Source organism: Lissotriton helveticus, chromosome 5_1, assembly GCF_964261635.1.
Source record: "Lissotriton helveticus chromosome 5_1, aLisHel1.1, whole genome shotgun sequence".
Lineage (NCBI taxonomy): Eukaryota > Metazoa > Chordata > Amphibia > Caudata > Salamandridae > Lissotriton > Lissotriton helveticus.
The window spans coordinates 761,218,318-761,240,557 of NC_136065.1; the positions used below are offsets into that span (position 1 = coordinate 761,218,318).

The window sequence follows — 22,240 nt, forward strand, 5'->3', positions numbered from 1 at the left end:
TTTCCCCTGGAGTCAACTGGCTTGATGATTCATCATACTCCAGTGCATTCATGTCACCTAGAGTTGCCATGTCGGCAATAGATAATATGTTGTCAATTTCAGATCCGGTCATTTTGCCAGAGATTTTTCTAGTACAGTTCCAGAAATGTTTTTGTAACTTTAATTTACGTATGAACCGAAACAGGTCTATTCTCGTTTGAGCATAATCAAAGTTTGTTGCAGTGCAATATGTTAGCCCCAAGGATAGAATTTTAGTTTCTTGTGTAGTTAGCTCCAAATCGGTTAGATTAATAACCGTATTGTCCAAATTTCTGTTCTGTTCGTCATCCATTATCGTTTCTTGTTCTTTCTGTAATGTGACTCCGCTTGCTTTGCGGCTCCGTTTGCCCCAGCGTCTGTCCTTTCTTCGTCTGTTTTTTTATTTTTGTCTTGTTTTGATTTGCCTTTGTTCCAGTCCTGTCGCGTTATCCGTGGTCGTAAGGATTGTAGGCGCTGTAAACGAAAAAAAAGCTAGTTCTTGTGCTGGATTGGGGATCGATCCCATTGCACCCAATGAACTGTTACTGTCTGAATCAGAGTCCACTGATGTACTTAACTCCGTCCCACTTGTGGCGGGTGTTACATCTAACCCTCTTGCTGTGGCCGATAGTTGTTGTCTTTTAATATTATCGAATTTTCTGGCGAAGGTGTAAATTCGCCCATTAATATAGTCATTACGATCTCTTTGGAACTTTATGGCCTTGCGTTCTTTAATTTCTTCATCGTATTTCAAAAGTCTCTTTTTTATTTCCTTGAGCGTAGTGGCTATTTCATCCTTGTTTTCCCTGGTGTCTAGATCTTTCAAAATTTCTTCAATTCTAGATATCAGCTTGTCCCGGTCACTGGCTGCATACTTGATTAATATTTTAAGCCCATCTTGTGACCACTGGGCATTATTGTCAGCCCATTCTTGCAGCATTGCCTGGTCCGGATTTTCATATGTTGGTGCCACTAATATTCTGAGTCCTCGCGGGACCCTGCCTACATCGAGATATCGTTGAAGGGACTTGATTTCCCACCATTTGGCCACTTCTTTTTTACGCGATTTCTCTAATTCCGCACACAGGTTTTTTGTACTGTTGTCTTTGTCAGTTATTACTGTTGTAGCCGATTTCTTGCCCTTAGCAGACATGCCTGTATCTGCATATATATATATATACACATATACATATACATTTACACGTTGTTTCATTTGATATCTGGGAAAGCCGTTCTGTCAGAGATTGTGGCACAAATAAAACCCCACGCTTAATTCTGAAAACTGTCTTTTGAGGTGCCTCATTTTATGAGAGTGAAACCCCTTTCCAGGTGTTTTCTTGCTTCGCCCTGTGTAAACCTCCGTGTGGGAGTTTCTATATTTCTATTATTTGGGTGGACAAAGCAGGACAATCATTCACGTTTAAAATGGGTTCTTACGCAATTGTTATTGACTATGTTTTACTCGATATAAGGCTTTGGCCATTATTGAAAGATGTGATGGTCGCCACTAACACTGATAGTGATCATAACCTGCTGGTTACAACTCTAATTGGAGATGCCCTTAAAGGAGCCTTGGCCACTTAGCATAATGTGGTTCTAGAACCTATTTTAGTCAATAATTATAGGATGGTTTCCAGGCCTCAAGTAATGTCAAATTACACGTTGATCTGTGGTTTGTGTTCTTTCTGTCCGATTACGAGGAAAATCTTGCTTCTACTGTGTCAATTTTAGATATCCATGTACGCCTTTTTAACAAACTACAGTGCACTTTCTATTTAAAAAAACACCCACATATAGGCAACTCATGTTAGGGATCCCACATGGTATAATCTAGAGTGCAAGTTGACTAAAAGGGTGCTGAAAAAGGCTGTTAAAGGGCATAGACACACAGATATTATTGAAATCACCATCTAAATCAAAACATCACTTGTTAAAGCCAAGTGCAATTGGGAGGAAAATAACTGGCAGGATCTGCTGCAGGCTATTAAAACAAATAGCAGCAGCTCCTTCTGGCACATAATCTCGCATGAGAGCACATACAGTGTGACCACCCACCACCACGATATCCAGCCGTTGAAGTGGGTAGACTACGTCTCTGTATTATATGCCCATGAATCATCTAATATCCAACCTCTCTACATTAGACCTAAAATCCCTATTGAAGATGTACTAAATTCAACCCATGGGAAGACCATTGAGGATTGAGGCACTTTTCTTTTAGTCTAGAGGATACTCTCTCTGCTATCAATAGACTCAGTTCAGCAAAAGCTCCCGGGCCAGATCGATTTACAGGTGACATGTATAAATCTGAACCACAGATGTGGGCTAGTTATGTTAATCTCTTATCCACATGTAATAGCTCCTGGAGGAGAAATCTGAGACACCTGGAAGGGGGCAGAACTAATTCCAGTTTTTAAGAAGGGTGACACTTGTAGTCCATCCAATTATAGGCCCCTTAAGCCTAATAGACAACCCACAGAAAGTTTTCTCAAGACAAATTCTTCATAAACTGTAAAACGGGATAGATAATGAACAGGTCTTGTCCCCACTCCAAGTGGGCTTTCAAGCTAAAACAAGTACCACTGACCAAGTCTTTAGGTTTGCACTCATATATTGGAAATACGTAATGCTTAGCAACCAAAGATTTTACTTGGTCTTCATTGAATTGCGGGCTGCATTTGACCTGGTCCTCCGTGAGAATCTCTGGAGAGTGCTCATAAAAATGGGAGTCCAACATTTGCCTGAACACTTTCATTGTCAGATTACATGAAAATAACTATGCTCAGGTCCATTGGGGTAGTGGGGGTGAACTGACTACCCACATTTCCATTCTTCGCAGGGTTCTTCAGGGGTGAATCATTGCCCTTACCCTGTTTATCCTGTATATCATTGATGTGGTGAAGGCACAGATGACATGCACAAATGATTCTCCTGTTTCAAATTGGAAAAACATCCCTTTACTCCTTTTTGCAGATGATTAATTTCTCATTTCCAAAACGCCTATGGGTCTTTAAAAGCTGATTGATAAGTTTCTGGAATTCTGCATGGCAAGGAATCGAGAACTACATTTGACAAAAACAAAATATATGGGGTTTGGTAAAGGCACAGCTAAAAGTAGCACTGTACAAATAGCCAGCTAACTCCTTGAAAGGGTTTTCTGTTTTGATCACTTAGGAGTCAAACTGTCTGACAAGTTTAAATCTGAACATCAAATTAATAAAAGTTCCCTTTTAACAGTCCATAGAGCAAATGCCGTACTCCGACTGTACAAGAGGACATATTCCTGTTCAATCTCTACAGCCCTTGAGGCATATCATGCCAGCGCCCAAAGTACAGCACTTTTTGAAGCTGAAGCTGAAGCTGAAGTTTGGGGTTCTACTGACACCCAAAAGTTGGACGTAGCTGAGAATAATTTCATTAGATCACTTATCTCTGTTCCAACCAGCACCCCTCTTATCCCACTCTGCCTTGACTTAAGTATAAATGCATTTTGAAAGTGGCACAACTGAAGACTTTAACATACTGGATTTGCATTTGGTCAAATTTAAGATATTCATTGACACCATCAAACCACCCCTCAAAAAAAGCTTATACTTGAGGTTTTTGTAGGTAGCCTGCCCTTGAAGGCATTTAGCAGTAAGTGGAAAAAAGACCAGGCCTCCGACATGTGCCCAGCCTGCAATTCCTCGCCTGAAACAGATGAACAAATGTTGTTCTTTTGTCCGAGGTACCGCAGTGCATGGCGAAAGTGGATACGCCTGGTGTGCTTGAAACTGGGGATCACCCACTATTCTGTTGCCCAGCAAAACCTAAAAACTGATACTTCTGGCCCAATTGTATTCTCGGTCAGTCGCTTCCTACTAAAAATTTGGTTCAAACAAGTGAAATTCTTGACTTAACTACATTGTCAATTAGTGGTATATAAAAGATCACATCACCCATTTTAACTCTTACTTTTCTTAGCCATATTGTTGATAGCAGCCTGTCTCAAATGCATGTCATAGTGGTGGTGAATATACTTTTTTTGAACTACCTGACTCATTTGAACAATTACTTTGCACTGGTTGTTAAGATCTTTTTAAATGTGTAAAACTAGGATGTAATCAAATTTGTAGATATTTGCACTTTACCAATTTTCGTACTGTGCGTGTCATATCGCTCATTCAGTTTGAACCCTCTGGGATCCGTTGATCTCCTAATACTTTCTCATTTTATGAATTTTGCATTTTACTTGGTTTTGCCATGATCCAGTTTTTACCAACTGTTTAATATGATTTTAAATTTTCTGAGTATTATTCTGTATTTGTGCACTGAATGTAGCATTTTTCTGTTTTGTTCTATTCAGTGGCTATCTTCTGCAATGCCCTATGTAATGAATATTGAAACTTAAAGGTTCCCAGGGAATCATTAATGCCTGTCTCATGAATGTAAGATCTATGAGGAAGCATTTTAATGACATAACAGACTTGATTACGGATAATCAGTTAGACCTCCTATTCATTACGGAGACCTGGCTTGATACATTTTCCAATCCGATTGTTGCATTGGCTACCCCGAGGGGTTATAAAATTCATCGATTGGACCGCCCAGTTGGTAGAGGCGGGGGTTTGGCCATCCTATACATAGACTGTTGGGCTCTGCATAGCGAAACCTCCTCCTTGTGGGGGGGCTGTTAGGCTCTTGACTTTAGCCTGCAATTATCTCCGCATTTCACTTTAGGGGGTTCTTTACTATATAGACCTCCGGGGCCAGCTAAGGCGTTTCTGGATTCTTTTGGGGATGCTTTGGCAGATAGATCACTACGCTTTACGAGTTACTTGCTCTTGGGATATTTTAATTTGCATCTGGATGCCACAGACTTGGCGGAATCGGCCGCTTTTCTTGAGACTCTTCAGATGGCCCAGTTCTCCCAATGGGTGGAACATTCGACCCACCAAGGGGGGCATATTCTTGATCCCATCTGCGCCAATTTCCAATTTCCAATTTCCCTATATCTATGATGAAGCCTTTACAGGTCAGACCACTTCCCCATATTTTTTTCTTGGGCGGCGCAATGCCCGTTGCGGGCAGCCAGTCACCATCATCCCCCTACTGCTAGGAAACTGGACGCTGGGCAACTCAGCAGCTGTCTAGCGGCAGGGCGGCCTCTCCTTCTGGGCAGCTTGGAAGAGAATGTGACTAGTTTTTCTGATTGGATTTCTGACTCGGTCAGTGCTATTTCCATCCCTGTGCAAAGTAAGCTCAGGAGGGAGTCTCCATCTAAGCCATGGTTTACCTCGGAGTTGAGAACACTGAAACACGCCTGTAAGATTCTTGAAAGAGCCTGGCGTTCCAGTGGCTACTGCCCCATCGCTAAACAAGCACTTAGAGCTAAACAAAAGCTTCATTATTCCTCTATTGGCCTAGCCAAGGGCTGTTATTTTTCAGCTCGTATTGAGCGGGCCAATAATAACTCCAAAGAAATATTTGCCATTGTGCAGAGCTTTGTGGCTCCTAGTGCCTAGGCGGCGGTGATACCATCCTCTGTTACCTGGTGTAGTACCTTGATTAATTTCTTTCAGTATAAAATAGTCGGTATCCAGCAATCTTTTTTGAATGGACCCAAGTCAGTTGTGGCTGCTCCTTTTTTGTTTTTTTTGTTTTTATTTGTCAGCAAAAAGAATAGAAAACAGTACAAAAGCACCATCAATATCAATACATAGATATATACAGAATGGATATAATTACACAAAAAAAGAAGAATTTAATTAAAAAAAAAAATATTCCAATGCTTAGCAAAATACTCATACCATTTTACAAGATCTAGTTCATAAATTATTTTAAATAAAGTTGCCCCAAATTTTCTCAAATTTAATCACAGACCTAGTGCCCCTAGTTCGGGCTATTCCTGCTTCCATGTTGTGTATTTCATTTACCAAAGACCACCATTGCATGATATGTGGTGGCTGTGAGGATATCCAAGCCCGAGCTATCGTAAGTTTAGCACAGGATAGCAAAATAGTAATTAAGGCCTGTTGAGGTAGGATAGTGCTATGTATATCTAAGAGTACAGTTAAAGCTTAAAGTAAAGGTGGCTTTACCAATTTAAGTTTCAAACCTTTATCCACATTTATCCTAAAATCATTCAATAGTGGGCAGGAAAATAGCATGTGTTCTATATTAGCACCCACAATATCACACTTAGGGCATTTGGTACGGTCAGTATATAATGTATTTGAAGACCAGTTGAGAATCACTTCCGGGGTATGATATAACAAACAGGATGTTTTGAATTGTTGCAATCGTAGGCTAGCTGATTGGACCAGATTATTAATTTTGGAGAGAGAGTGAGAAATCTGATCTGAATAAATCGTTGTTCCTAATTTAAGACTCCATTTCTCAGCTAATTTAGAGCAGTCCATTTTTACATATGAAATTAAGCAACTATAACCGGTGCTGATTAATGATTTGGTTTTAAGTGAATAGAGGTAATCCCAGATATCGGATTCTGAAACCGTTAGAATTTTCATCCGACGTATCAGAAAATCGTGGACTTGAATATATTTAAACCTCATAGACTCCGTAAGATTGTACAGGAGTTTTAAAGTCTCAAAGTCTAAAAGACCATTAGTACCGTATAAGTCTCCCAATGTTACAATACCATGGGTTGCCCAAACACTAGCCCTGCTATCATTAAATATCCCCGGAAGTCCTGGGTTATCCCAGAGACGTAATTTTGAGTGAAAAAAAGAGGTCTTACAAAAAAGCAAGATACTAAACCAGATTTTGGCGATATCTCGCGCTGTCTTAAATTTGACTCTTTTGTAGAAGTTGGGGTCATTCAATCTGAGCAAAAACATTCTTGCATCCAAATTCAACATTATGGTATGAAAAAACAAAATTTTTAAATCAGGGTTAAGCAAAGAGCGAAGACGTCCAATAAAATTAGCCCAGAAATAAAGTTTAAAGTCTGGAAAGTTGAGACCTCCCATTTCAATAGATCCTTTTAATAATGATAAGCTTTTTCGCGCTTTCCGATAGCCCCAAATAAAGCTGCTAAAGATTCCATCAAGTTTTTTAAAAAAAACATTGTTAAGTGCTAAAGGAATAGAACGAAAAAGATGTAGAAATTTCGGAAGTATTTTCATCTTAATTAAATTTATTCTGCTTATGATGTTTAGTGGTAGCCTATGCCATTTTTTCAGAAGCAGTTTGGTGGATTTGACCAACACATCATAATTAATGGGAATGATATCGCTAATCTTAGATGATATTTTCACCCCTAGATAGTTAGCTGCCCTACATATCCCAGTAGTTCCCCCCGGACATTTATAATTACCCACTATCTGAGTTTTAATCGCGTTTAGCTTGTAGCCAGAGACATTGCCAAATTTTCCGGCTTCAACCATAATACCCTCTAATGCTGTTGTGACGTTTGAAGAGTATATTGCAATATCATCCGCATATGCGGTAATTTTCAAACAATGAGGTCCAAAACAAAATGGGATTATCCTGGGCTGAGCCTGGAGTGCCGAAAGAAATGGTTCCATAGATATGGAAAAGAGCAGGGGTGACAGCGGGCAACCTTGTCGAGTTCCCCGTGCAATGGGAAAGGCAGAGGATAACAGACCTAAGTAACTAATTTTAGCCGTGGGTTGATCATATAGGGCTCGAATCCAGCTAATCATTTTGCCCCTAAAACCAATGAAAGACAGCACGGACCAAAGATAATCCCACCCCACTCGGTCAAAAGCCTTTTCGGCATCTAATAGAATCATACCGAGTGGGGAGGCTTCAGTCTCTGCAATGTCAAAAGCTGTAATAGCTGTATTAATATGAGTTGTAGTATCCCTGCCCAAAACGAAGCCGTGCTGTTGTTCACTAACGATCTTTGGAATAATCAGAGCCAACCTATTTGCCAAAACCTTGGCAAAGACCTTCGCGTCTGAGTTAATCAAAGAAATTGGTCTGTATGACCCTTTTTCCTCAGCTGGTTTGTCCTTTTTTAAGAAAACTTTGTAAGCCAGTAGCTTGCCAATTTTATCCCCTCCTTCATAGTATTGAATTTTAGTCTTATACATTTTGGCGCAGCTTTTTTCAATAAAAGCTGTTTTAAGGTTGAATTTTAAATGTCCAAGTTTAAGCTCTATTTCCATAATATTAGTGGAGCGTAAACGAAGCGCCTCAACCAGTAGGTTTCATATTCAATAATATCTGCTATTAATTTGTTATTCACTTTCCGACGTTCAGAGTTCTGTTTATATATATGCTGCTGCGCATGGCCTCTAATACTAGCCTTGCAAGTGTCCCAGACACAAATATGAGAGGCCGTATAAATATTTATTTTAATAAATTCACACAGATGCAGCTTAAGCTGAGAGATATAGGCTGTGTCAGTCAAAAGGTAACGAGGGAAGGAAAACAATCTTATGTTAGTTTGATCCTCGTCATATCTGTATTTTAATAAAATAGGGTTATGATCCGATGACACCCGCGGGCATATTTCCATAGAGCTATTCTCAATTATGTGATCTGTTGCCCATGCCATGTCAATCCGTGTGCAAAGGTTGTGAGGGGCTGAGTAGAACGTATAACACGGAGTTGTGACTGCTCCTTTGGGGTTACAGGAGAAGGAGCGGGGTGTCACCTTTTCTGAATTTAGTCAGGTGGATTTAACTAGGTTGCTTAGAATTTTGAAAGCACTTAAATCAGGCTCGCCTAAAGACCCTTGTGCCGCTAGGCTCCTAGCGGAGGTGGCTGACACAATTAATGGTGAGGTCAATTTAGTGATCAATCAGTCGCTTCGCAAGGCCAGTGTTCCGCTGCCAAGGAAGCAAGCACTAATCCTGCCCCCCCCTTAAGAAGCCATCCCTTGATCCACTGGCACCAGCCAACTACCGGCCTATTTCGCTCTTGCCAAGTTTGGCCAAAGTCTGCGAGAAGGTTGTGACATCTCAGCTTACCAACTTTGTAGAGATGGCTGGCCTGTTACATCCAACGCAATCAGGGTTTCGTGCTGCCCACAGCATGGAGTCTGCGCTTGTGGAGGTGACAGAGGCAATCTGTGAGTGCCTGGATGCCGGCGGGAGAGTCGCCCTGGTTATGCTCGATCTCTCGGCGGCATTCGATACGGTGCCCCACTCTTTACTCCTGGATCGCCTAATGGCAATCGGTCTCTCGGTTCGGCGTTGAGCAGGATTTGTTCTTTTTGGAGGGCAGGTCACAGCAGGTGTGGCTGCCTCCCTGTGCGTCCACGCCGTTGCATCTGTCTACCGGTGTTCCGCAGGGGTCATCCCTTAGCCCTCTTCTCTTTAACATCTATGTCAGTGTTTTCCAAACTGGGGTCCACGGACCCCCAGTGGTCCGTGACACATTCCCAGGGGGTCCATAGGCAACAGTTTTAAAAGCACAGACAAGTTTCTTGTATAATTAGCGACTTTCCAGCAACAATAAAAGTGTCAAGATAATGCTAGTGATTAATGTACCTGCTGAAGCGTGAGGAGAGTTTTGTTCAGTGGCAGCTTTGACTTAACTAATGTAGCACAGAGGGTTAATGTGCCTACTGCAAAGAACATGTAACATGCATTTTAAAAGCAGTATTTTATGTGCATAGGTTCGTGGTTACTGTTTTTGTAATAGAGGTTCCTTTGTTACTGTGCACTTCATTATAAGTGACAATCGTAATGTAGCAGAGGGTCCTATAAACTGTCATCAAAGAGCTGCTTGCAAACTGCATGGTATCAGTTAGTAACTTATGTTTTTTCCCCAGTTATTCATTATCCTGATCCTGCTAAAAAGATTTATTTGGGTAGAAATACATTTTTAATGTTAAAGTCAGTGCTAGCCACTGTGTTATGTTCTGAATCCAAAGTTAGTGCTTTTCGAGACCAAGCACTCTTTAAACATTTTATATACACACTGATTTACATGTATGATTCAATGTCTCTATATATGTGTGGTGTAAAGTGCTCTGACATCCTACAATGGTATGAGAGATGGTATAAAACAAATGAAATACATGTGAAAGAGGGGCTATTACTTCAAAATAAAATACTAAGGACCAGATGTACGATCAGTTTTTATATGTGCCAACGGGTTTGCGAACCCATTTGCGCATGCAAAAACCTATTGGGCCATGTACATTGCCTATTTCGCGAGTCGCAATTTGTTTGCGACTCGCTAATTACGTTTCGCAACTTGCTATTTGGAAGGGGCATTCCCTTCCAAATAGCAAGTCTCAAAACCATGTACAAATGTTTGGCAGTCGCAAAACATTCGCAATTACCACCTACTTCAAGTAGATGGTAATGCATTTGCAAATGGGAAGGCCTTCCCCTTTGCAAAGGCAAGCACAATTATTTTTTAAGGGCAGGTAGTGGTCCCAGGGACCTCTGCCTGCTCTTATAAAATGAAACAAAAACGTTTCATTTTCTTTTCTTTTAAATGCATGGTAAACGGACTGCATTTTCTTTTTAAAACTGCTTTATTTAAAAGCAGTCCCAGACATGGTGGCCTGCAGAGCCCAGCAGGCCACCATACCTGGGAGGGCTGGCATTCCCAATGGGCTCGCAAATTGCGAGAGGCTCATTAATATTAATGAACCTCGCAATTTGCGACCCCATTGGGAATCCCAAACAGTGTTAAACACACTGTTGTACATTTAATTTAGCGACTCGCAATTTGCCACTCGCCATGCGTCGCCAATTGCGAGGCGCTAAATGAAATGGTTGTACATCTGGCCCCAAAATCCTTAGTACTTTGAGTATTTGTTTTGTGTGCACACGTGTGTATTTGTTTCAAATTACTGTTTTAATATTTGAAATTTAACTCATACAAATTGCTTGGGGGTCCCCGGCTTCCAGTGGTGACTCAATGGGGGTCCTCAGGAGTCAAAAGTTTGGGAACCACTGATGTATGTGACTCCGCTGGTTTACCTTGCGGAGTCCCTGGGGATATGCAGATGACACACAACTCCTGTTCTCTTGGAAGAGGGGAGAGGATGCGGTGAATTTCTTCAGGATTTTCAGGGTCCCAAAACATGTCCCTGTCAACTTTTTTACCTGAGTTGAGAAGTTCAAGTCTTCATCGAACCAAACTCCTAGATTCTTGGCATAGCCCTTGCTCACAGTAGGGCGTGGGAAATCAGCAGGCCATAGCCTATCCCTGAAATCCTCTGGGAATGAGCCAAACAGGAGTACCTCCAATTTTTCTTCATTGCACTTTAACTGTGCGCCTGCCAGCCAATGAAACACCGAGGCTAGACAGTGCTGCACAGCTAAAGTGCAATGAAGAAAAATTGGAGGTACTCCTGTTTGGCTCATTCCCAGAGGATTTCAGGGATAGGCTATGGCCTGCTGATTTCCCACGCCCTACTGTGAGCAAGGGCTATGCCAAGAATCTAGGAGTTTGGTTCGATGAAGACTTGAACTTCTCAACTCAGGTAAAAAAGTTGACAGGGACATGTTTTGGGACCCTGAAAATCCTGAAGAAATTTCTTCCTTTGCTGCCTGTCAGCGCTAAGGAGACGGTGGTCAGGGCACTGATTTTGTCCCGCTTAGACTATGCAAATGCCCTGTTGGTTGGCAACCCGCTTATTTGACTAAGAAACTCCAAGTGGTCCAAAATGCGGCTGCTAGACTGCTACTGGGATTGCCTCTCAAACAGAGTGTTCGTATTCATTTACATACTCTGCATTGGCTCCCGGTGGAGTCTCGTATTAAATTTAAAACGTTATCCATTGTTCATTGTACTCTGTATGGGCTAGGTCCTTGCTATTTGCAGAAGCGTTGTGCCTTCTATAAACCTTCTCGACATCTGCATTCATCGGATCAGCTGCTAATGCAGAATCCCTGGTTCAATCGCCAGAGGCTAGGCGGTAACTCCTTTGCCCGCAAAGCTGGCTTGGTCTGGAACCTGTTACCGCTGGCTCTGAGGAGTATTCAAGACCCATTGCTTTTTTAAAAAAAAAAAAAAAACGCTGCTCTTTTAAGCCTGGTTTTGGAGTATAGATTAATTTAACTTTCTGGAGTTAGCCCCGGGACACTTTTTGTAGCTGTGCGCTGTACAAATGAAATATAACATAACATAACAATAGAACTTTTAAGACAGTCTGTTTTATATTTATATTGACTAATTTTTCAAATTGTTATTATTGGTTTTATATTGTACACTTGGATGGTTATGGCAACTGTGTAAAGTATTTATGATGCTGATGATGATTCATTACTGTTCCGAGGTGAAGATATCAACTCTTCAATCAATTATCATGATTTAAAGTTTGAAGTAAGATGAATATGAAGATAGATATTCTTTTTGCTTTTTTTCAGAGATTATCCTTTGAAAAGACCCTCTGCTTTTGTGCCAGCCTGGCGTAGTGTCCCCAAATCTCAGAGCAGTAGCGCCTTAGAAGCTTTGGATTCATCCAGATGGGCAAACAGCCGCATTTCTAACATGGGTAAGAGAAGTGGCATATACTTTCTGAAATTAGATCCATCATTAGGATTGTTCAATTCCTTAGATTTTTTTCAGTATGCAGGATAGTCTTGTTGAAGTGGCAAGTGTGAAATGTATAGAACGGCCATTTAGCGATATGTTTGTGAATATGTTCAAGAATCCTCATTTTCCATGGTACAAGACAGGATAGTAGATTGTCTTTACTTCAAACAAAAACATGCTCATTGTTAGATATATTTTTTTTTAGAGTTTAAAAACAATAATTATATATAGATTTTCACACATTTTCTAGTATAGTGTTTCCTTACGACTCCAGAAAGGGGAAAGCTAATCATTGGGATGGCAGATGCAGTATTGATGCTTAGATATTTTCATTAAATCCAGCTCTGCTTTCATTGTGAAAGAATAAAGAGGAATGCTATAAAGTGTTAATTTTTATTTGATGTTTTTGGCATTTGTGTAAGTATATGAACTGTAGAGAGCACTCATTGAGTATGGAACTCAGTTAAGGGAAAACAAGACATACAGATAAAAAAAACTATATTGGTTCACCCATGTGGTTTTAGCAGATGACTTGGCTCTCCCACAGTTTGCAATAATTTTTGTTATGATGCCTCAAGGTGTACAGATGGATGTAACGAGTTACAAGTTGGGTAAAACCCCAAGACTTATCTCATTCGCTGAGGCACATTGTGAGAAAAATCAGGGAGAATGGCCTTGGGTGTCTGCTTACTTAGTTTCGTGAAAACTGTTTGATGCACTGTCACTACCCTGAATCCACTGAATCAAATTGCCATCACATCAGAGGCACTACGCAAAGATTCCACTGCTACAGGTGCTACAAATCAAATAAGGTAAGCAGTACTTTAGTCAAGGCTTAGTTTGGTTTAGGAAGAGAAGGATGGTTAGATTAAGGCCCTCATTTAATTTGTATTTTAATTTACTAGAAGGTTGGGGTTTTCATTATAATTGTGTTAACTTTCCTTTTTAAATGTATACATTTCAATCTTAATGTAGGGTTAGAGTCGGTGTTACTTATTTATTTTATTTTATTATTTATAATTTAGGGTTTGATTACCATTAACATCAGGGTCTGGCAAACAGTATCCATTTAAAATGAATGTAATAGATTTTATTTAAGATAATTTAATTCATTTTCCTTAGGATTAGAGTTAAGGATACGGGTAACATTAGAGCTAGGTTAAGATTAATCTTTTTATTTCAGTTTGTTTTAATGTACTTTTATTCAACTTAATATATTTAAATGTCATGCTAGTTGAGGTTTTCATTATAATTGTGTTAACTTTCCTTTTTAAATGTATACATTTCAATTTTAATTTAGGGTTAGAGTCGGTGTTACTTATTTATTTTATTTTATTATTTATAATTTAGGGTTTGATTACCATTAACATCAGGGTCTGGCAAACAGTATCCATTTAAAATGAATGTAATAGATTTTATTTAAGATAATTTAATTCATTTTCCTTAGGATTAGAGTTAAGGATACGGGTAACATTAGAGCTAGGTTAAGATTAATCTTTTTATTTCAGTTTGTTTTAATGTACTTTTATTCAACTTAATATATTTAAATATCATGCTAGTTGAGGTTTACCATTCCAATTACTTAATTTGATGCAATTAAACATATTTTGTGTAAACAATATTGTTGGGATTAGCTTAAGTGTTGATCTCGGTCTATATGTAGGGTAGAAGTAGTCGAGTTGAGGTAGTGGTAAATTGCTTGTATTACTGTTTGAAAGTACTCGTAATTGACATAGTGGCTCTGGCATCATAGTAGGTCTAGGTATAGGAAGGTGCATTAAGTTGTTGTACCGGAGAGCAACCTGTAGGAGATTTCTGCTGATAATGTGGATGTTGATCACAAAAAAATCAGACTTCATTTTTATTTTTGTATTTATTTTTGTATTTTGTAAGCCCATGTTCCCAAATATGACCAAGTGTCATTTTGTCAAGTATCTCTGGCTCTTGGTGCTTCCTGAGGATGTAACTTCAGCTCCAAGTATAGTAAAAGCACAAAAAAATCCTTTTTGAGGGAATGCAGAGTGTATTTTTGAAAGTACCACTACACTTTATCTTTTGTGATCGCTCTTTATTTAATGACAGTGTTCCTGCTTCCCTCACAATGCACAAGGCTAGCTCTGGAGACTACTGATTACATAGGTCAGTGAAGGTGAAGCAGAGATGGAAGTATTTTAAGGAAAGTAGCCACCTGAATTCACGACAGGCACTAAAAAGCTAAACACAAATCATAGCTGTGCAAAATTACTGAAGGCACCAGTACACTTTTAGCACCAAGACACCTCCGGGCATTCGTGCGCTGTGTAAATTATCAATCAAATCAAATCAAATCAAATAAACTTTACCTTTTGGGCTTGATCTTTATGTGGTACAGTGTGCCCTCTTCCCTCGTATTACGGAAGCCTGGTCCCTTATACTGCTGATTGTGTGGGCAATTAATAATAAGACAGATGAGTAGGTGTTCCAAGAAAAGTGGGCACCTGATAGCAAGCACTCAAGTATGGAGCAGACACTGGAGAGATTCAATGGGGCTGGGCACTTTGTGTGGAAAGTTTATTGCCATGTGTCTGCTGGTTGGCATCTCTGCCTGATTACTTTGCTTTTTAATTTTTTCAGTTTCAATACTTTGCACTTTTTGTAATACTTTCAAAATGTGTCGAATGACTAGCAGATCTAAGACCTTGCATCCACAAGGCTCAACGAAACACTAAGTGCAACCCAGCACATTTAGAAGACTGAAAGCCTTTAAACAGTCTCTCCTGCAAGTAACATGGCAACATATTTTCAGTCAAAATCCAATGTGGAAAATGGTGTAGCAAAAGTAAATAGTGTGGCCCACAAGATAGAGATGGAAAAAAGTCAGTAGTTGAGCTGGATTTGTCTGTTTTACCACAAGGAGGGGGTTAGGTTTCTAAAGGAAATGATAGAAATCACATGTATTGTTCATTTCAACTTCATAGGGAATACAGATTTTCTGAGGTAGAAAGCTCCAATGCTGAGTCTGCCCTCGCCCTTGGAGGATGATGGTTATATCTCCGTTGTACACGTATTTCAGAATTTGAGTGGCACCTTGGATTCTGCAGTTAACACGCTGAGTTGACATTTGGAGACATTAGATTTGCAAGGGGGTTTACTTCAAACACTTCCAGGGAAGGTAAATTTGATTGATGATAAATTAATAGAGTTACACAGCACAGGCTGCACCATCAAGGGTGAAAAAGTAGACTACTACTGAAGTAAGTGTTGTTTTGCACAGCATTTACCATGATGCACTAGGGCAAATTGAGTGCTGGGATTTAAGGCATTGGGATTTAAGGCATTGGGCTCCCACCCTCCTCCTGTTTGAACTACTGAGCTGTGAGCTTGGGGTGATGCACCTGCACCCAGTGAGGGTGCAGAGACCTGAGAAGACTTTAGGCATAATTTCTCGCACCTGCAAAAACGACTTGTTGCTCTCCACTGATGAAGGAATTAATCCAAAAACGTGTCTAGAATTACACTGCAAAGGCTGCAACAACAACTTTGAAAAATTAAAGACTACTATTGAAGTAAGTGTTATCATGCACTGCATTTACCATGATGCATTGGGGTAAAATGAGTTCTGGGATGTGAGACAGTGTGCTCCCATCCTCCTTTTGATTATAAATTATGTCGGCTTGCGGAAAAAGTTGAAAAAACTACCACCCACAATGGAGGGAGTGAAGAAATTTGTAATTGTGATTGTTCCTTAACATGTTGTAACATAATCCCTTTACCAGAAATGTTACACACTCTTTTGGAAGATTTGAAATGGTGGGTTAGAAAACAGGGTGACCTAGTCAGCCAGCCTAGATGGGTTGCTCGGTAAAGACATGGAGGAGAATGGGAAAGGAGTAGACCTGATATTTCAAAACAAGGCAGAGATGAATAAAGAATGAAAAAGTCAGGTAGGGAAGGTAATGGAACAGTTACAAGCTATTGAATCAAAACATAATCATGAGTTCTTATATTGACTGAAGATGTTAATCTAAATGTCTTACAGGCTGAATGTTTAGATGATGGAATGGCAGAATATTTTTCAGAAATATTTTCTTGGACAGTGTACTGTGAGGCCCATGAAATGCAGATTATGAATTTATCCACTTATTGTAGTCTTTAAATTTAAGCCCCTGAATGATTGTTTTCCTGGTCATACTCTCCCCCACACCCAATTTACTTTTAATGCTGGTAACAGACCCTCTTTAATAAGACTGCACACTCATTTGTGCTTCATTGTATTCCTGGTGGGGAAATTATTGTGCAGATTCGACTCGAGAGTAATCCTATGCCTCAGTATTGTAATATACGAACTACAATGAAGAAAGATATAGATCTCAGAGAGGTGGACTATCAGCAATGCAAGGAAGTGTGTAAATAGTTAACTGGAGTGTTTCCATAAGATATTATCCAAACAATATCCTCTTGGCTGCATTGTTACCTTCATTTCAGGATTTACTAGAAAATCAAGGGACAAGATTAATAAAAGATTGGGAAGAGATTTGAAGCCTTTTACTTAGGAAGCAAAGCAATTTGATTTTCAGGGGAAAGAGGGAAGATTAAGACGTATATGCCAGAGATAAGAGGCATTACCTAAGAATAATGAACAGGAAACAAAACTTAATGAAGTCTCCATTTAATATTACTAGACTGCACGAAATTCAGAAACTGAAGTCTTTACACAGGAAACAAATTTGGGTGGTAAAGCGCAAGTTACGGTGAAATAGAATAGATGTATTTCCCTACAGTTTGTGTCAGAGGGGACTCGAGTCAATTTGGGCTTATGTTACTTGGTTTTAGAACCCTCAATGGATGGGTAATATCAATACCATCCCAGGAAAAGTGTGGGAAGGTCATATTAAAACACAGATGGATACAGCTTCTATGGGTTACAACTGAAAGATGGAACAGAAAAGGTAATGGTTCCTAAGTGGTCCATAAACGAAGTTTAAGGGTTTATTAGGGGCACGGGGGACATGGTGTGCTGGAACCAAATGCAATTTCCCTGGAAGTCTAGAACCATCCGGTCCATTTTATTCTGATTTGCCTGGCCTGACAGGGATATTCCTGTCAGCTGATGTGGAGCAATATTAGATCCGATCTTTTATAGGAGGCTGCAAAGAACCCAGAAAACTACATTTCTATTTCTTCCCTCCTAGATGTGGAAGCAACATTTTATGCCAGTTTATTTGCTTGTAACTTGAGCAATGGGCTGAAACAAATACAACTATATCCTAACAAAGTTTTGGTGTGGTGCCGCTAATGTGAACAGAACCTTAGTCTTACCTAGGATGGTTCTTTTGCGGGAGACATTTGTTAGAACGTGGTCTTTAAACCGCAATACGTTCACAACGTGGCCATTACAACGCAAGTCGTTACAACGACTTGTGCTGTATTGCGCTATATACTAAGGAATAGTATGATTTACTATTCCAACACCTTCCCTACTGTTACCTAGGCTGGAGATGGAATAGTAAATCATACAATTCCTAAGTCCAGCACCCTTCAGCGCAAGTCGTTGTAACAACTTGCGTTGTAATGACTGTGTTGTAGACGTATCGCGGTGTAAAGACCGCGATGTACCGTCATACATTCTTCTTTTGCTCAGAAAGGAGGTTCGCATTTATAAGTCTGAAGAGTGTTAGAATAGAGAGAGGATCTGTATCCTATTCGGACACAACAAAATTATCTCTATATGGAAAAAACCTATCTACAGAGAGTCAGTATTGGTTATGGTTGTGGGGGTTGAAGAAAAGGGAGCTTAAACCTTTTAATGATAGCGATTTAACTATTCCAAGTTATATCTCACTCTTTTTTTCTGGTTTACATGTTGTATATACATTTTAGAGGTCTTCATTATGGAATTTTTCATGTGTTGTTTATAGTCTGGGTTGATAGCGAAGATAAGCATTAGACAATTATGTGATAATCACTAGACGAGGGGCTTCTGCTCTGCCCACATGTTGGGAGCCAGGAGTGCATGGTTTGTTTTGGCAGAAGTTCTATGCTTCCACAAAGAAAAGTACTTGTCCTTCACACAGCTATGATCAATTTGTTTATTTATCTAGCGTCTTGAGCTAAGACTTTCAGGGCACAATAATGACACTTTAATGCAATTAAAGTGTCTTAAATAACTAGATACTTCATGAGCTTTTTCTCTGGCAGCGGGACTGATGGTAGGACAGCAGTCATTAACCTACATTGATGTTTAGGGCTGACTTGACAGTGTATCTTTCACATGATCTTATGTGATCAACAAACTGGAACTTTCAAAGCCTAGTGAGAGGGGGGCTTAAGCTCCACCCACATGTTGGTCACCCTGAGTAGAGGATTTGAGCTGACCAAATGTGTGAGCTTCCACTGAATAGACTGCATTTATTAGTCTTTTTGACTTGTGACAAGGGTTATACTCAATGCAGCAGGACCAAGTTGGTTATGGTGGCAAACCAATGAACAGGGCTAGAGGCCTGATCTGTTTATCATGAAATAGCATGATAAAGACACTAGGCCTGACATATTTATTGTGAAAAGCATATGTTAAAGTCCATAGCTTGTAGGTGCGAATTGTTATCACTCTATAATAAAACCTACAGATAGGTAGGGTTTGTATATTGTTTTGCAATCACTATTTTTCTACATATTTATACTTTTATAACTGTTTGCATGATGGTTGCCAGTTTATGTGCACTTGATTAGGCCAGTGTTGTGTAAAGTGTAAAACCAATCTTAAAGGGCAAAGGTTTCATCAGTTCATTGGGAAAAGCATGCCTGATTTCCTAGGTTTCATCTATTGATTATGAATCGTTATGACAAAGCCGGTAGATCTGATCTACTTATTGTGAAAAGCATTAATTAAAGACAATTGACTTTGAAGGATGGATTGTTATTACATTGTGATAAAGCTCGTAGGCAGGCACTTTGTTATATGGAAGCTCACAGATTGTAGTAAGAGTTTTGGTGTTGGTGATCTACTCAAACAACCTCTGGGGATAGAAGATATGGGCTCTCTTAGGAGAGAGAGCATTTTGCTTTGCAAACTGTAATTTTGTTAGATTTGTACTGTTATGACTGTATGCCAAATGGTTGCCTTGTGGAAAGCTTACACTCAATAAATTTGGCTTAAGTTGGTTATGGTGACAAGCCAATGAAAAGGTCTGTATGCCTAATTTAAAAGCATATGGTAAAGGTAATAGACATTTAAGGGTGGATTGCTATTACTCCAAATGAATGCCTTAAAATTTAGGAAGATTTGCACTGTAAGAATAATTTTTCAGCCCTGTTAGTAGAGATACTATTATGATATAATTTTACGACTGTAAGCCTGGTGGTTGCCTTGTAGGGAAGCTTATGCTTATTACAGTAGTCCTGCGTTGGTTAGGATGGCAACGCAATTATAACAGCTATAGGCTTCATTGATGTGCAGGGAAATCATATGCCTGATGCCATAGATAAGGCATGTTTATTATGAAAAATAAATACAAAGGCATTAGGCCATGGCTCATTTATTATGGAAAGCATATGCTAAAGCCATTAGTACTATGTGAATTGTTGTGGTATTATGTTATAGACTGTAGACATTTTTTTGGTTACATGTAATCTCACATTTTGTAGCCATCCTTGGCAAGAGTTATGGTGTTGGTCACCCACTCTGATAAACCCTGGAGGTAGAATTTCACATTGATGATACTTGTTAAGCCTAATTGTGAGTGGCTGTATATTGTTTCGCAAAATGTAATTTTGTAGATATATGTAATTTTTTTAATGCATGATGGTTGCTGACTTCTGAACACTTCTGTAGGCCTTGGTTGCATATAGTGCCAAACCATTGGTATAGGCCTTATCATTGCGAAAAGGTATGTCAAATTTGTTTAGTCTGATCTGTTTATCCTGAAAAGTTATGAGAAAGCCTTGCTTGCTTACTTACTGTGAAATCTTTGTGTTAAAGTTAACCAGTTTTATGGGAGGGTTGTTATTAAACTGTGCTAAAACATATAGGCAAACATTTTGTTACATGGAATCTCGCGGATAACTGTAATGGGTAAGGGTTTTTCTGCTAGTGACTCACCTGAGCAAACCATGGGGATACACAGTTTGCACTATGGTAATCATTACTAGGCTCTGTTTATCATTATATTGATTGAACGGCAATATTGTGTACTTATTCGTAATTTTACTACATTATACCTGATGGTTGCCTTGTGGGAAGGCTGATGAGCAACATAATAGGTCTGACTTGCCTATGGTGACAAACTAATGGTAAAGGATAAAGGCTTAATTGTTTATACATGAAAAGTTATGATAAAGGCAGTGGGCCTCACAGATTGATTGTGAAAAGCATATGTTAAAATCAATAGACATTTAATGCTATATTGTTATTTCTCATTCATAAAGAATGCCTTTTTCTGTGCAGGAATATATTTCTTAAACTTGTATGTCTGTTTCTAATCAAGGATTGAACTCGGCAGAGTAACACTAGCAACTAAGCTGCATCATTCGATATTGAAAAAGCTTTCGATATGCTGTTTTGGCCCTATGTCATGGCAGTGTTCCGCAGGATTGGATGAGTCCATAATTTCCTTGTTGAATAACATTACTGTGCACAAAACGTATAGCGAGGGTCTGCACAGGCAGAGTGATTTCCGACATAATACATAAAGGAAGGGGCACAGGACAGAGGTGTAACACCTCTTTCATCCATAATTTCTGCATTGGCAGTGCAACCATTGGGCTGCCTGTTGTGATCAAAGGGCCCAACCTGGGGGCTAGTGACAGCCAACCAAGCCCAAATAATAGCTCTGTGTGCGGATTACACTTTGATGTACCTGTGAGCGCAGGCAACAATAGTGTCATCCTTGATGCATTTATTAAACTAATTTGGCAGGGTCTCAGGCCTGAAAGTTAATTGGGAAAATAGTGCCTGTTTGCACTGAATAAATTGACAGTTCAAAAGAAACATACATTGCCTGACCTGCAATTACAGTGGAAATATGCCACCATAAAATACTTGGTTGTAAACATATACTGCACGGAACATGATTTGATTGAAGGAAATCTAGGGAGGGCGATTCCTTCGACATGACAATTGCTTCAGTTCTGATGACAATTGCTATTAGCCCCAATGGACAGAGTCGCAATTTCAAAAAAGTTATTCCTACCCAGATTGCTATATTTTGCAGCTATGCTAGTAATTTTGAAATCATCGTTTTCTAAGGATCTGCAAACCATATTCACATCATAGTCATGGGGATATGGTAGGTTAAATTGTATGCACCTCTGGCGGGGGGAGGGCTGGGTGCTCCAAACTATGAATTATACTATGCTGCAGCACCGCATTAGTGGCAGATGAGATGGGTGGGTGAGGGAACTAATACAGAGGAAGATGATATACCTTCTGGGTTGGTGGAAGGTAGAGTATTGAAATGGTCCTGTGAGTGCAACTGGGTAAAAGCAGATCATGTGCTGCTGGCTACAGTCAAATGGTGTTGGAAGAAATAGGTGCATGTTAAATGTGGATAAAGTGTGGGGTTGTACTGTGCACTCTTAGCTTATTTATTTTTAGAAAAGGATTTAAATTCTGTTTCAAATCTTAACCTAATTTTTTTAACAGGGCGTGCTAGGTTGGGAGGAGGAAGCTACCCTGCTAAATTCTATCAATAGTTGAAACAAGTGCCAAGTTGATCACCTGACCCTTCCTGCACAGCAATTGCAAACACTTGGTTTGCTCAGTTTATTTTCA

The 22,240-nt window shown here is 39.6% G+C and overlaps 1 protein-coding gene across 2 annotated transcripts in view; it reads left to right on the plus strand.

The window, feature by feature from the left end:
- The window catches only part of USP54 (ubiquitin specific peptidase 54), a 2,015,813-nt gene that overhangs the window by 1,291,652 nt on the left and 701,921 nt on the right, over nt 1-22,240 (plus strand). For both annotated transcript variants that reach the window (XM_078643238.1, XM_078643239.1), the window contains exon 15: nt 12,324-12,451. In XM_078643238.1, the coding sequence (XP_078499364.1) occupies nt 12,324-12,451 (128 nt within the window). The remainder of the gene's footprint in view (nt 1-12,323; nt 12,452-22,240) is intronic.